Here is a 13,712-nt window from a genome sequence, read left to right on the forward strand (position 1 = left end):
ATAAACACATGTTTAGCAGCACAGCTGTAATGATCTGACTTTTGCGATAGTTTAATTCTCATTTTCTTTTCACAGATAGGAAGTTTGGGCTTAAAGTGCAGAAGGCAGAAGCCACTGATATAATACTGAGCTTGACAAGAAGACACCTGGGCCACCACCTGCACCTCACCCACTGCCTCTGGGTCCTGCGGGTTTGTGCTTCTAATGGTGAGTGCCAGGATTTTCCTCTTTTCTTCTATGTGACAGCCACCAGGGCTCTTTTTTACTCATTTCAATGCAAAGAAACATTATTCCTGGTAGGGTTAGTGCCTGCATGCACCATTAATATACAGAAAAGCACAAAAGCCAGAACAACCTTAGAAAAAGGTGCTCCTCAAGGGGTCTATGCAGCCTTTACAGTGCATTTCATCTGTGAGCTATGGAAATAAAAGCACTATAGTGAAAAATATTCATGGCAAAGATCTCCTATTCTGGAATATAGACAGTAAATTCTTTTGCTCTGAGACTTGGGTACCTTAAGTCTCTATACAGTTGCCATTACCATAACAGCCAAATGTCTCACTATTGTTGATTTTATTGATCCTCAGAGCAGCTCCATGAGGGTGGAGAAGCAAAGGGCCGGAGAAATCTGTTACTTATTCAAGGTCCCCCAGGAAGCAGATATTACATCCTGGTCTTCTGGCCAGTATCCCCTCAGATGTTCACTCTCCCAGCTTTTCTTGTTTGGCAATGCCCTCATGTTAAATGATTCAAGCAATGGGATTTCCAGTATTTTCTCTCGGGATCATTACAGATTCATACAGGCTTTCTGCGCTATAAAGCACTGAGCTGGTCAGCACAAATTTCCCTTTGCTCACTCTAACCCTTTCCTCTCCTTCTCTACATCCCTCACCCGGCAGATAATTCTTGATGGCCATCCTGTCTGCAGTCTGCTCTGTGCATCCTGAGATTTAGCTCTCCTGGCGCCCAGCCCTGCAGGTTCCTTCTGTCTGGACAGGGGCTGGCTTCATGCTTTGGGCTTCCTCAGGCAAGCAGCCAAGCCTCAACACTCAACCCCTCTCCCCGTGATAAGCAGTGTTTGAAAGTCTGAGTGTGGCTGAAAATGCAGCCAAAGCCAGAAGATGAAATGTGCCTTTATTTGGGTTTCACAGCTGTGCAGTGACCCTGTGCTGCCTCTCACTCAAAATTATGATTTGCCTACTTCCCTGCTCCCTGCTTCAGTGCACCTGCACTCAGTTCAGCTGCTGTTTCTGCAGAGGTTTTAGGATGCACACTGCAGCCTGCCCTCCTTTCTGCTAATGTCAGACCCCAGAACCCCAGCTCTGCACCTTTGCTGGAGCATCTCTGTTACTTTCCAGGTATCTCCAGCACTCTCCATTAATAACTTTGAATTTGTGGGTTCTGTGGCCCAGCTGGGAAGCTTCAGAGGGGGTTAGGTGAAAATCTGTATGGGTGTGATATTAAACCAGGGGATTACATGTTCCCAGACTTAAAAATTATGGAGTGGAACTTAAAGGAAGCCAAAACCATACAAAACTCCTGAGAGTGCTTAGGTATGAAAGCAGCAAAGATGAGTCCCTGCCTCACCTCATGCCCCACTCTGGGCTGCTCCCTTCCCTGCCACCAGATGTTTGTGGCTGCCCACATCCTGCTCTGGAGTGGGATGAGTTTGAGCAGCCTTGTCCACCACCCTGGCTCTAATGAATTGCCAGCCAGTGTGATTGTAGCTGGCAGGCTTTGGAGGCTTTCCATCACAGGACAGCTTGGCAGGGACAGGGGAGGACAGCAGGAGATGATGAGCCCTCTGGCAGCTCTCTGATGACCACTGGGAGATAGCTACAAAAAAGCCAAAACCCAGCAGTGGGCAGGCAGCCAGGGCTCCTTCTGGCTGCTGTTGATTACTGATCCTTTCACCTTGGTCTCATCCATTTAATATTTCAGGGCTGTATTTGTTCCTTCATTACACAGAGATACCCTGTCTCATAGTGGGGATGTCTGCCTAAACACCTAGTCTATGCATTAGGTATTTAAACTGATTGCAAAATTTATCTAAAACAGTTCCTAGTGTGTTAAAAAGTGAAGGATTAAAGGGAAAATTTGCCTAAATGAAATTAAACTGCATTCGGAAGACCTCCAAACTCACTTCCACTCTGCTGAATAACAGCACAGAAAGAAAACCCTGCCCTTTAAGCCCCTATGAAATTAACCGTCCTCACTGAGTTGCATGTAGGAAATGTGGGATGAATTTGAGCTCTGTCACTTTTTTCTGGAAGAAGACCCTTTTTAAATTATGGTTTGTTCTCTGGAGAGTGCAATGTCTACAGGAAAAGGGGCTTTGGAGAAATTGGGAAAGATTTGCAGGACTGGTTTTGCACCTGATTTTGGCTCAGGTTTTGTCCACAGACAGCTTTGTGCTTCACTTTCTGTATATCTAAGGGGACCTGTGGAGTCCAGATGGGAGCCCAGAGAGCTCATAGCCCCAGGGGCAGCTACTTGTCCCCACATCTCTTCTAAGCAATGTTTGCCAGCTGCCTCCTTCAGAGCTGACTGCTTTTTTCCTTTTATTGCCACAGTTACCACGGGAACTATGCTTGGCATCAATGGAGCCATGGAGCTGCTTTTCAAAGTCATCACTCCCTACAGCAAGAGACACGTTAGGACGGTCAGGTAGGCAGTAGCCCCAAGGGAGCTCAACTTTCCAGGACAGCAAGAAATAAAATTCTGGTTCCACTTGAAGAGGCAAAGAAATCAGAAATGTATGCAATTTCCACTCACTTTAAATCTGCAGGGCTTTTTAAGAGGCAGAAATAGTTCCCTGAAGGACACGTTAATGCTGTGATTCATCATATGATTCATGCTGGTGGCCCTTTATTTGTAGTGTGCCCTAGACAGCGATGGCAGTTTGATTGCAAGGTACCCTCCTTCATTTCCCAGCCACAACTGGGTTTGGAGAAGCATGTGCTGGCAGTAGACAAGCCACTCCTGCCTCCCACTCAGCCAGAACTGCTGCCACCATCAGCCTGGGAGTAGATAGAGTGGAATCAAGGCAGTGCTACCTCATCCTCCATTTGCAGAGGGCCATGACCTGGTCATCATGATATTTTTGAAGCATGACAGTTCATACTAGTATTAATTTGTATCTGCTTTTAAGCCCATCCCACATATTTCAAATAGTTCTTTTCTGAAGACATCAAGTCCATTTTATATCTTCATCTCAATGCTGAATGCTAGTCCCCAAGCTGTCTGCTCTGACCACTTCCTCAGATGCCTTTCAAGGCAAACTTTATGAGAGCAAAACACATATCTCTGGCTTGCTCTTTAAAAGCAGGAGGAAGAATTTGCTGCTGTGAGCCGTGCCCACACAATCTCATTTGCTAAAGCCACACAGAACCTGCCAGTTCTCATGCAATGACTTGTGGGGCACAGTCCTTACTTGCTCAGACATGTGTCAGCAAGGACAAGGCAGTATTCAGCCACTTCTGGCTTCTACATGGACCTGACATGGATGAGGTCCATGGCTGGTGATTACTGAGGAAGCAGTTTCAGGTAGACAACAAGGTGAGAAGGATGGACAGACACAGCACAACAGTTTGGCCACAGTTTGCTTAGCTGTGGTTGAAATGGGGGCCAGTCACCCTGGATGTGTTAAATAATGTCCATCCTGCTGTTACCATCAAAGACTGATAGCAGTTCTCTCAATATCAGACTTACACAATAGCTGGGAAGGAATCTGAATTCATATCCACCAGCCACCAGTGCTGAAGCTGCACATCAACACATGACACTGTTGTTTGCTAAGTGCAGCTTTCTTCTCATTCCTCTGCCTACATGTCTGAAGAGACACAGTTTTTTGGACAGTTTGCTTTTCTAAATCAGATACTGAGGGGGCCCAGCAGATGCACAACTTCCTGCAGCTGCCTTGTTGATGGGAGCCAACTCACTTTTGCCTGTGTTTTTGGCTTTCTAGCACAGTGCCAAGTACCTGGAACTGCTTCACAGCTTCAATTCTCTCTTAGACAAAGTACCTGAGATGCCTCTACATGGGGATACCAGGATGTTTATTACACAGATGTTTGGATATCACCCAACTCAAAGAATATTACCACTACGATATTATTCCTAGGATATCTGAGTATCCTTCAACATTCCCATCAGGCCTCATGTGATAACTTTAAGATTTAGGCAGCCTGGAGAACTGTTTTATGTAAGACACGGCTGCCCAGGATGAGTTAAACCCAGAGCTGGACTTGGCTTCTGACACAACCAAAAGTGATTGATGGGTCCAAGCCCATGCTTAACTAAGCAAATTCCACTCAGTTCCCTGTTTTCCTTCCTGTGGAAGTGTTGGCTGTGATTAGACCAATGTTAGTTCTGGGTCTGTGATAGGCCAGGATCTGTGTGTGATGGACTTGGGCCTGTATCAGTTTTCTGTTAAGCAATGGGACTGGCTGCCGAAAGGCTTTTAAAATGAATTTTGTGCAGAACTGCTTTATTTTCCATTGACTGTTTCCCACAGAGGAAGCGGAAACCCTGGTATCTGTCACACCTTTCTAGCCTGGCTTCTTGTTGAGATACGTTTGGAGATGCGGGGAGTGTTGCTGAGGGTTGCTGCAAATGTAGTCTATAAAGTGCTCTAAAATACTCACTTCTAAGGGAAACAATCAGAGAAACACGCTGCTTTTGATTTCAATGATTCCACATTGTCAATATGCAATATTTAGCTTTTACTTCCTTTTATCTGGTGTACAAGGATTGTTTTGAATTCTTCTGTGGACATTTTTTTCCATTTGGAGCATAGACACAAACACCAGAAAATCAAACTCAAAATTGCCCTCAGTAAATCCCATTTTGTAGCTAATAAGCCTTTTTATTTATTACTGAAAAGCTTCAATTTATTTTTCATTTGAAAAAAGGTGTCTTGTGCATTAATTTTTGTCTACCTGAGCTTTCTCACTGCTAGTTCAGTTTCCTAATTTTCTTTTTATTTCCTGAAATATTTGTGCTCTTCTTAAAACATATTTTCATGAGTGTGCAAACAGTGCATACCATTTTTACACAATCTTTTCAGCTCCTACCTACTCTTGGTCTAATGAACAAGAACCATAAATCAGCTGAAGCCTGGTGGCCACTCAGCTGGCCTGCCCAGGGCTCAGAGCTGTGCCTTTTGTTTCATAACTAGGGGCAGCTGAGAAGCTCAGTGGCACAGTGGAGACAACCTGTTTTACATTAGAGGAACCACACAAGCCTGTTTTGTTTTAAAACACAATTGCAACCCATTAAAAGACACTAGTTTCTCAATAGTCAGTTGAGGCTCTGTTTGTTTGCAGTTTACTTGGAAGTGCTGCTTTCATTGTGGAAAGTGGCTTTAGGAGATATTGTTGGCAAGAAGTTAGGTCTTGAGACCAGAAGAACAGACTGTAGAGTGGGTTACAGATCTTCTCTCCCAGCATTAGCAAATGCCTGGAATAGCTGCAGTCTGAAAGCCCTAAGCATCTTTGCAGCTCATCAGAAAATGGAGGTAGGTACATGTGGAAAAAATGCCCTTTCCTGATTTGACTTGCTCCTGCTAAAGCTTTATGAGGTGACTGGGGTGGGGAACATATGGATGGGTTTTCTGAGCTGGGGAGAAAGGATAAAAAGGGGCCATGTTCTTTGTCTAGCTCAGCATATCTGACACTGGTGCAGCTCTTCCCAAAGTGGCTGTGACTATGCTGAAATTGGGAGTGTACTATTTTGGTGTGGTTCTTGGTCACAAAAACATCTGCTTCTTTTTGCCTATAAGTTGTAGAGAGCATCAGCCTCTAACCTGCTGACAGGAAAAGTCCAATGTTGTCCCAGAAATCCTTTGACCCTCACTTTGTATTTGCTCTTGGTACCTTCTCTCCACCTCATAACTATGTGCCACCATGGTTTGCCTTTTTGCTGTGAGGGAACAGCCGGCAGCTGTGGGAGCTGAGATTACCCTGGCTCTCTGATCAGCTGCCAGGAATGCAGCATTGAAAATGCACCACTGCTCTGGTGGGTACACCCGCGTTCCCCTGCCCTGGGCAGCAGCAGGGCCAAGGTCACTTTAAGAATCTGCCCTGGAGAGTGCCCTGTGAGAGCTATTTATTTAGCCCGCTAAGATGTGGAAACAAGATACATAGTTCTATTTATTTTTCGCAGTGGCAAAGCTCTGGGGTATTTAGAAATAGTCTCCCCATGCTCCAATTGACCTTTTCTGGGTATGTTCCAAGTAGCTCTGATTCCCCTGAGACTGTGACTCATGGGCTTTATTGGCTTTAGTTAGGTATTTGAGGTCTTCAGCTTGCTGGTGCCATGACTGTGGATCTCTCCAGAACTATCCATGTCTGAGGTAAAAGCTACATGGAGAAAACATGGAACTCTCTGTGGTGTTGAGATCTCTTGAGTTAACCACTGTGAAATCCAAGACTTTAGGCTGTCCTCCCCATCTCTCATGATGCTGTGCTGCAGAGGAGTTTTCCTGATACCTTTTACAGGGACAGTTTAAAATAAAGCCAGAGGATGTTCTGCTTTTCTCAGCTCTGTTTGTGTCAGTAGTTGGGATATCTAATAGGAGTGTGTGTGGGATGCTCAAATCTTCACTCCATCAACACCTTCTCTAATGTAGCTTCTCTGATGCCTCACACAGTGCAATGATCACTGCTCTTTTCACCTTTCATCCTTATTATTCCCTGCGTGTTCCACAGCTTCTACCTCTCTCCTACTTTCTAGTGTCCCTTTCAACACTGTTGCTTGTTTTCCCATCTAACTTGTTCTGAGATTTGTTTGGATGGGTTGTGGAATGTGACAGTGGGAGATGTTTGCTCTCTGGTCAGCCAGGAGCTGATCCCTTCTGCATGACTCTGTCCAGGTTGTCAGGTATCCTCACCACTGGCTTTGGAGGCCATGAGCTGTCTGTGGCTATGTGTTGTGCAGGCTCTTCTAGGACTCCTCATGTTGAAAATAGAGTATTAAATAGGCTGAAAACAAAACCCTCAGAGTTTATTCTCCTTTCATAAGAGGAAGACCTGTGCCATTTAGAAAATGGCAAATGGTGGGATGACTGGTGCATTGGTTGTTCCCTCCATTATGTTTTCCTTTTCTGCTGTTAAAAGGCTGGTGCACAGTTTTATTGAAGCAATTTGGATAGTCTGTTAAAATGTCTTTGTTTTTCAAACCTCTATGAGTACATCTATTTATCATACTGAGCAGAGCTGGCTCATGGTAAGTGTTCGCATAAACCTCGTATGAAAGATTACAACAAGAGTGAGTATTCATCAGAAATAAAAACTCTTTCTGTGGGTATTCAGCATACTTGGCTTTCTACATTGGGCTATTCCAGTAAAGTTTGACTACTTAATTAAAAGTGGAAAGTGAATAAAAAGGGTCTGGGAATGGTGCCAAATTAATTCACTAGAAAATGTGATATGCAGAAATTATCTGCCTTTGCTCATGTCCAGCATTACCCACTTCTGACATTTGATCACAATTCTTCTCGTGTTTGGTGCTTATTGGATAGTTCCAGAGCCTCAAATGCTTGCTGATAATCTCCCTTTTCATTAAAGGGAGGAAATCCTCCCATGTAACTCTATTTCACCTGAGGTGGATATCTGAATTCCTCACATACTGAAGAGAAAAAGAAGCAAGTTCTCTTCACCTGTGGTAAATGTTTGCCTCTAGAAACTTGGGGTCTTGCAAATGTTTATTTCTTCTGTGTAGTGGAGGATGAGTCTGCAGTAGGCAACCTGGAAGTGGCATAATGGGCATTTAAAGCTGGGTCAGGTAGAAGGTTGCTCAAAGAGATTTGTAAAGTGGAGTCAGATCCATCTGGTGTCAGGGCTCAAAACCCAGGAGTGAGAATACCACAGGTGTCTTGTCTTTGCTGATAAGTGCTCAGGGGTGGTTTGAGGTGGGGAGGGGCTCATGAGCCTGAAACATGCAGGACTATTGATGGTACTGTTGCCATGGCCATGAAGTGGTTCCTGTATCACACATTTCTGTCATAGTGGGAGCTGAGGAGATTTTTACTGGCCACAGGAAGCAGAGCTCATGCAAGTGAAAAGAGAAATGCCAAGGTGACCAAAGAGCACATCTAAAGCTAAAAGCCATATTCAATCAGATATTGTGTCAGATTGACCAAGGAAAATACAAAGACCCTGGAAATGCTGAAGATATAAGTTAAGAGGCTGTACACAGATTCAAACTAGGCTTTGAATATAGGGTTATATATATATTACTCTGCTGTTTAGACAAAGAGAGGAGACGTATACTGGGGATGAGCTGAATACTGGACTTGCCTTTTCTGCTGAGAAAGATGGAGAGGCATATGGAAGAGATTCAACTGCAAATGTGCCCTAGACCCCAGTGCAGGCAGTTAGGTTTTTCCCTATGCTTAATCCTATTGTCTTGCTGGTAGACCACCATAAACATTTACTGCAATTCCATCTCCTGGGTTGGTCTAAACCTCCAGCTGTTCTCTTCTTGATCAGAAGAATGTGGTGTATCTGGCCACTGCCAGACTGTATTTTGAAAGAGCAGAAACTCAAGGCACAAACATGGTGATTAGTTCAGGTTATCAGGTTCTTCTTCAACCTCATAGAGAAGCTGTTGTGATGGGCTCTTTTTGAGGAATGTTCTATGTACAGCTTTATGCCTTTGTTTATTTGGCAATGGTTCCTGATAGAAAATCAAAAGCAAATCATTCTTAATTCATCTTGTTAGTCTGTGTTTTGTCATTAATCATGTTGAGCAGTCTGGATATTTAATTGGAAAGTAACACATGATTCTATTGGAATGTGGTCAGAATTAATCAATGCTTAGCATTTTGAGAATAAACAGACACTATTTGGTTCACTTGATTTGTGTAGAAAATTCATAGGAAGGGAAAAAACATTTCTGTTGAGCTCTATTGCAGCTAAATTACTTGCTTCCCATCTGGCCTTGATCTACATGGGATTTATCCTAGAGGTCCTGTTAAATAAAACTAGAAAATACTATTCTGAATGAGACAATGCCAGCAACAAAGGAAAGCATGTTGTTTTGAAAATTTTTCTTTATATAAAGTGTCTCTTCAACTTGACTAAAATCTCAGATAACATGAAGCAGGATTGGTTGCATCACTAAGATAAGTAAATAAACCCTACTGTGCAAATTTATTGCAATGAGCCATTGTAGTAGAAGAAATGATCTTGGAGCCAGAGGTGTCCCAGTTTCACGCAGTTCCTTCTTTCATTATTTTTACGGTCTGTGTGGTTTCTCTCAAAGAATGACCTGTTCTAATATCAATAATCAGTTACAAAATCTCATTTCAGACTGGTGGTATGTTGGTGCTGCTTTGCAGAACAAATAGAGTTGCATTTCAGAATTACACTTTACTGGCATTGTACTGTTAATAGCAGTAGATGAGAGAAATTGAAAAATTAAGAGGTAGAGACAAGGGAAAAAGAGATGTTTTCAGGCAAGCTTTGAAAATAGATGAGGAATTGATGAGGCGGAGAGGAACAGCATCTCCCAAGGTTGTTCCAGAGGTCTGGGTGAACACGGGGCACACAGAAATCCTGGTGCCATCTCTTGGTAGCCTTTGGAATGGCATGCTTCACCACAGATGCCCCCACCTCTGAGACACTAAAAATTGGTGAATGAGCATTATATGGAGAGAAATTCACTTCTGAGCTTAAGTTTATACGTCATGGGAAGGGGGGAACTGGTTTATGAATGGAACAAATTGGTGAGACTGTTCTTTTGAAAGAGATGTTTGCCTTTTTCTTTTGGGTCTAGCTTATGTTGTACATCTATTTTCAGGCCAGAGTTTGAAAGAGAAACAATGCTTTCAGCTGAAGGCCTTTCTTTGCCTGCATTATTTCTCCCCTTTGGTGAGCTAGAATGCTATATTTGGAAAGATGCTGTGAGGGCAAGTCCCTGCTGCTCTCAAGTTGGCTTTTCACAGCCAGAGGCTATGGCAGCTGCAGTTCATGGCTGGGCTCATGTGATGGCTTTGGGTATGTCCATACTGCAGGCAACTCTGGGTTTGTTGGGCAGGAGATTCCCTCTGTCTGAGCTTTAATCTTCCTCCTTCTCCTAACAAATGCTCAGACTTGAAACAGGGTCTCCAGTGTGGGCTGCCCAAGCTTCTTAGGACATGTTATCCAGTCTGGGAGTGTTGTTCATATTGCTGTGTCTGTCTTGCTGTTGGTCTTTGTTCTAACCAGATTAAAACTAACACCTGGGAGCCTCACTGCAATCCCCCTGCCTCCTATCTCTGAGGTGTATATCCCATGTAACCATTCCATGGAATCTACTGTCACTCCCATCCAAATGGGAGGTGTGACCTGATTTCATACATCAGTTGCATCTGAGTGTTTCCCGAAGTTAGATGAATTGTTAATACTATTAATGCTGTCTTGCAGCTGAATATGATAGTCCCTCACAGGAGGGTAGGTCAAGACTAGTGTGAAAATGCCAAGCATTTTGTAAGTAGTATATCAATATCTGAGTGGAATTATTATTAAAAAAAAATTAGAACACAGCTAGAAGAATTATAAAATATTTCATAATTTAGGAAGAAATGAAGGGTTGGGATGACTTCTGGAAGTTGGTGGGTTCTCAGTGAGATGTGGAATGGGCAGGCTCCTGATCTGGAGGCACAGGGAGGTCTTTCACCAATGGTAGTGGGGCTATAAGAGTAAAGAAGTCAAAAAGTCTAATCTCAGGAGACAAAGGATCTCTTGTGTCTGAGGTGTTAACCTGAAATGCTGTATATTGCTGTGGACAAGTCACCTGAGATCAGACTTTTCATACACTTAAACCCACATCTTTCTCATGCTTTGCTAAGGGTAGTGAGAGTACACTCAGCTCTGTCTGAGGCATTCAGTGAGAACATAGATGGGGGAAATGAGAAAGGGGAGAGAAGAACAGTAGTGAATTTGTGAAAGGTTTTATGTTCAGGTGGGACGTGGCTGAAGTGGGCTGTGGAGTGAGTGTGGAGCAGTGAGGAGAGGGTTGAGCAATGTGGTTCTGTGACCTTGTAATCCTGTCTGAGGTGGCTGTGACGTGCCAAGCCTTCAGAAAACCTCAGCCAGGCAGCCCTGGAGGATGGGGACTGGAGGGAAGGGATTTCCAAACAAAGCCTATCTGAGTGTGCATGCAGAGATGATGAACGGGTGCCCACCCTGCCTGTTTGCCTACATTGGCTTTCCTGTGTCAAGGAGACAAAGAAAGAATTCCCCCTCGGAAATCACTGTGTTGGGTAATGACGTGAATCTCTGATAGAGGCCAGAGAGTGAGCAGATAAAGCTGAGGGCACTCACTTGTGTGTCAGCACATGTGAGAGCCCAGGAATCTCTTCTTCTTTGCCTTTCACTTGATTTATTGCCATTTCTCCTCCCACCCAGAAGCCTCTTGCCCTTATGAAGAGGATAGAAAGCAGCTGTGAAATCCTCCACGCAAAAGCTTTCAATCCAAAGATAGAAAAGGGAAATTTGGAAGAAACAATGAAAATAAGTCTGAATGCACAATTTCTACAGAAGCAATTTGTCCCTACAAGGAAATCAGCCCCAAGAATTTCCTATGGGTGCTGAGGCTTTTCCCCAGCTCCACCAGTGCTGACAATGCGGGCAGGTAGAGTGCGAGCCAGTCTCTAGAACTATCAGTGGTTTTAAAGCACAGCAGTGATTAGACCTGCCCCGAGCAGAGTTATAGAACAGTGTCAAAGCCTTAGCAACAGCCTTTCTGCTGCAGGGTTCCCTGTCCTGATAGCACTGTTGGAGCCTCACCAGCTGTAGCAGCAGCAGGGTAAGTGGATTTAGAGATAGAGGCAACACAAGAGGCTCATTTCCAGTGAGTGAAAGAGAGCTCCAAAGTTCTTCAGTCTTTTAGCTCTTTTGAATGGTTATTAAATGATTATTACAGAGAATGAGAGAAAATAAATAATAGTGTTTGCCAGTGAAGGTGAAATGAATTTTTTAGGGAGAGAAAGTTTTGTAACAGCAGTGGCACAGATTCAGCATAGGGCTGTCACTAACGCTGGCACAGCTCTTCTCAATATCTTTTTCTGCAGGGCAACACTCGGAATTGCAGCAATGCCAGTAAAATCTGTAAATAAACCCAGGGCTGAGCTGCTGGGGGAGGTGTTTGGAGGCAGGGCTTGGAATGTGGAGGGGAGAACCTGAAGACTTGAGGAAGTGGCTGGTGAGGAAGAACAGGGCTGCTGATTCCCAGCATGGATGGCTGCAGCTCTGGGGATGGGAATGGAAAATCCCCTTTAAGTGCAAACCTTGGAGATGTTTTTTTCCTGAGACAGGAAAAGACAGGTTATTGCAGAATAGAAAACAGCATCATCCTATAGCTTCAACACACCAAATCTGTGTTTCTCTTCTGTGTTGAAGGGATACAATTCAGGCTTTGTGTGGACCAGAGGGCCTATGCTGCAATGGCTCAACAGCTGTCACTGTCTAGTCAAAAGCTTAATTTCCTCCTTGCTTTTCATTATTTAAAATTGCACTTAAAATTTTGTGGTCGTTCCAGTTTTAACCACCTTCCAGATTTTACTATGTAGAAAAAACAGGAATGTGGAAGAACCATCACAATAATGCTGTTTTTCCTATTAATTTTAATTTTTTTATCCCTGTTCCTTCATTATTATATTTACACCTTAAGTTCTACCAGCCTTGGCTTTGATATGGTGTGTTTTCAGATCCCAGAGTTTGGCTGGATTACATCAAATGGAAGATTTCCAATGGAAAGGGAGGAAAAAACCCAAACCCAACCCCTAACTTTCATTACTTAGGCTTCTACAAATTACTGCTTCAAAAAGCCCCTGCAGTTATGCCAGTGTGACATTGAAGCTTTCAAACAGCAAATATCAAGAGAATTTGACCCAGTATGTGCTGCATTTTGACATTTACCAACTTTATCTTCCTTTTAAACACTCTACTAAATGTTGTCAAGAACAGGCATTACGATGTGACCAGATTATTACTTAATATGGAGTTAGATAGGTGCAACTGAACAAATCCATTAGTCTATGGGTGGCTAGATCAGGGTTAGGGTTAGGCTGGGTCTAACCCCAGCAGCCAGATGCTGCCTTACCATCAGCCTCACGTGTTCCACGGTGCTGTAGTGACCTGTGTTGCAATTGAGGCTGGTGTGAACTGCCTGCTCTCAAATCCCCTTGCTTGTAGATGAGGGGGGAAGCTGAGGCTGTGCTGTGGCTGCCCCTGGCATTTGTCCTGCCCATCCTCCCAAACTCTTTTCTTGCATGTTGAACCTCAGGCACCAGCTGGGCAAAGTACTGTGTGGATGATCTAGCAGTTAAAGCTATTTCTCTGACTCTTGTGCATTCTAGGGAAATGAATGAACCAACATCTCATTCTTTCTCAGGACCCTTCCTATGCTGTTCCCACTGCTGTCTTATACAGGCTGTTCTTTGAAATGCTGCAAGCCTCGAGGAACTGTGGCTGCAGAGAGCCTCATCTCTGACCTGCAGTCTGCAGGTTGCCTTCCCTGCAGTCAGATGTCCTACTTCTGTCCTGCAGAGCTGTGGAGACGAGGACAGGACAAGGACAGGGTCACAGCAGGTGCTGGGGGCGGTGGCTCAGCCTGCTTGCAGGGACAGCTTCTGCAGAAGATGCAGGATTTGCAGCATCTGCCCTGTTTTGGGTGAGCCTGCTCAGTCCTCAAGTGATTCTGTCCCCCCTGGCAGTCACAGCCTG

The 13,712-nt window shown here is 44.1% G+C and overlaps 1 protein-coding gene across 1 annotated transcript in view; it reads left to right on the top strand.

Annotated features, from left to right (window-relative positions):
- AGBL1 (AGBL carboxypeptidase 1) overlaps window positions 1–13,712 on the top strand; it is a 266,761-nt gene that overhangs the window by 21,837 nt on the left and 231,212 nt on the right. Inside the window, exons 4-5 of the mRNA XM_041469320.1 lie at window positions 76–207; window positions 2,574–2,667. Of these exons, the coding sequence (XP_041325254.1) occupies window positions 76–207; window positions 2,574–2,667 (226 nt within the window). The remainder of the gene's footprint in view (window positions 1–75; window positions 208–2,573; window positions 2,668–13,712) is intronic.

The sequence above is a fragment of the Pyrgilauda ruficollis genome, unplaced genomic scaffold (genome assembly GCF_017590135.1).
Source record: "Pyrgilauda ruficollis isolate IOZ18807 unplaced genomic scaffold, ASM1759013v1 scaffold23, whole genome shotgun sequence".
NCBI classification, from domain to species: domain Eukaryota; kingdom Metazoa; phylum Chordata; class Aves; order Passeriformes; family Passeridae; genus Pyrgilauda; species Pyrgilauda ruficollis.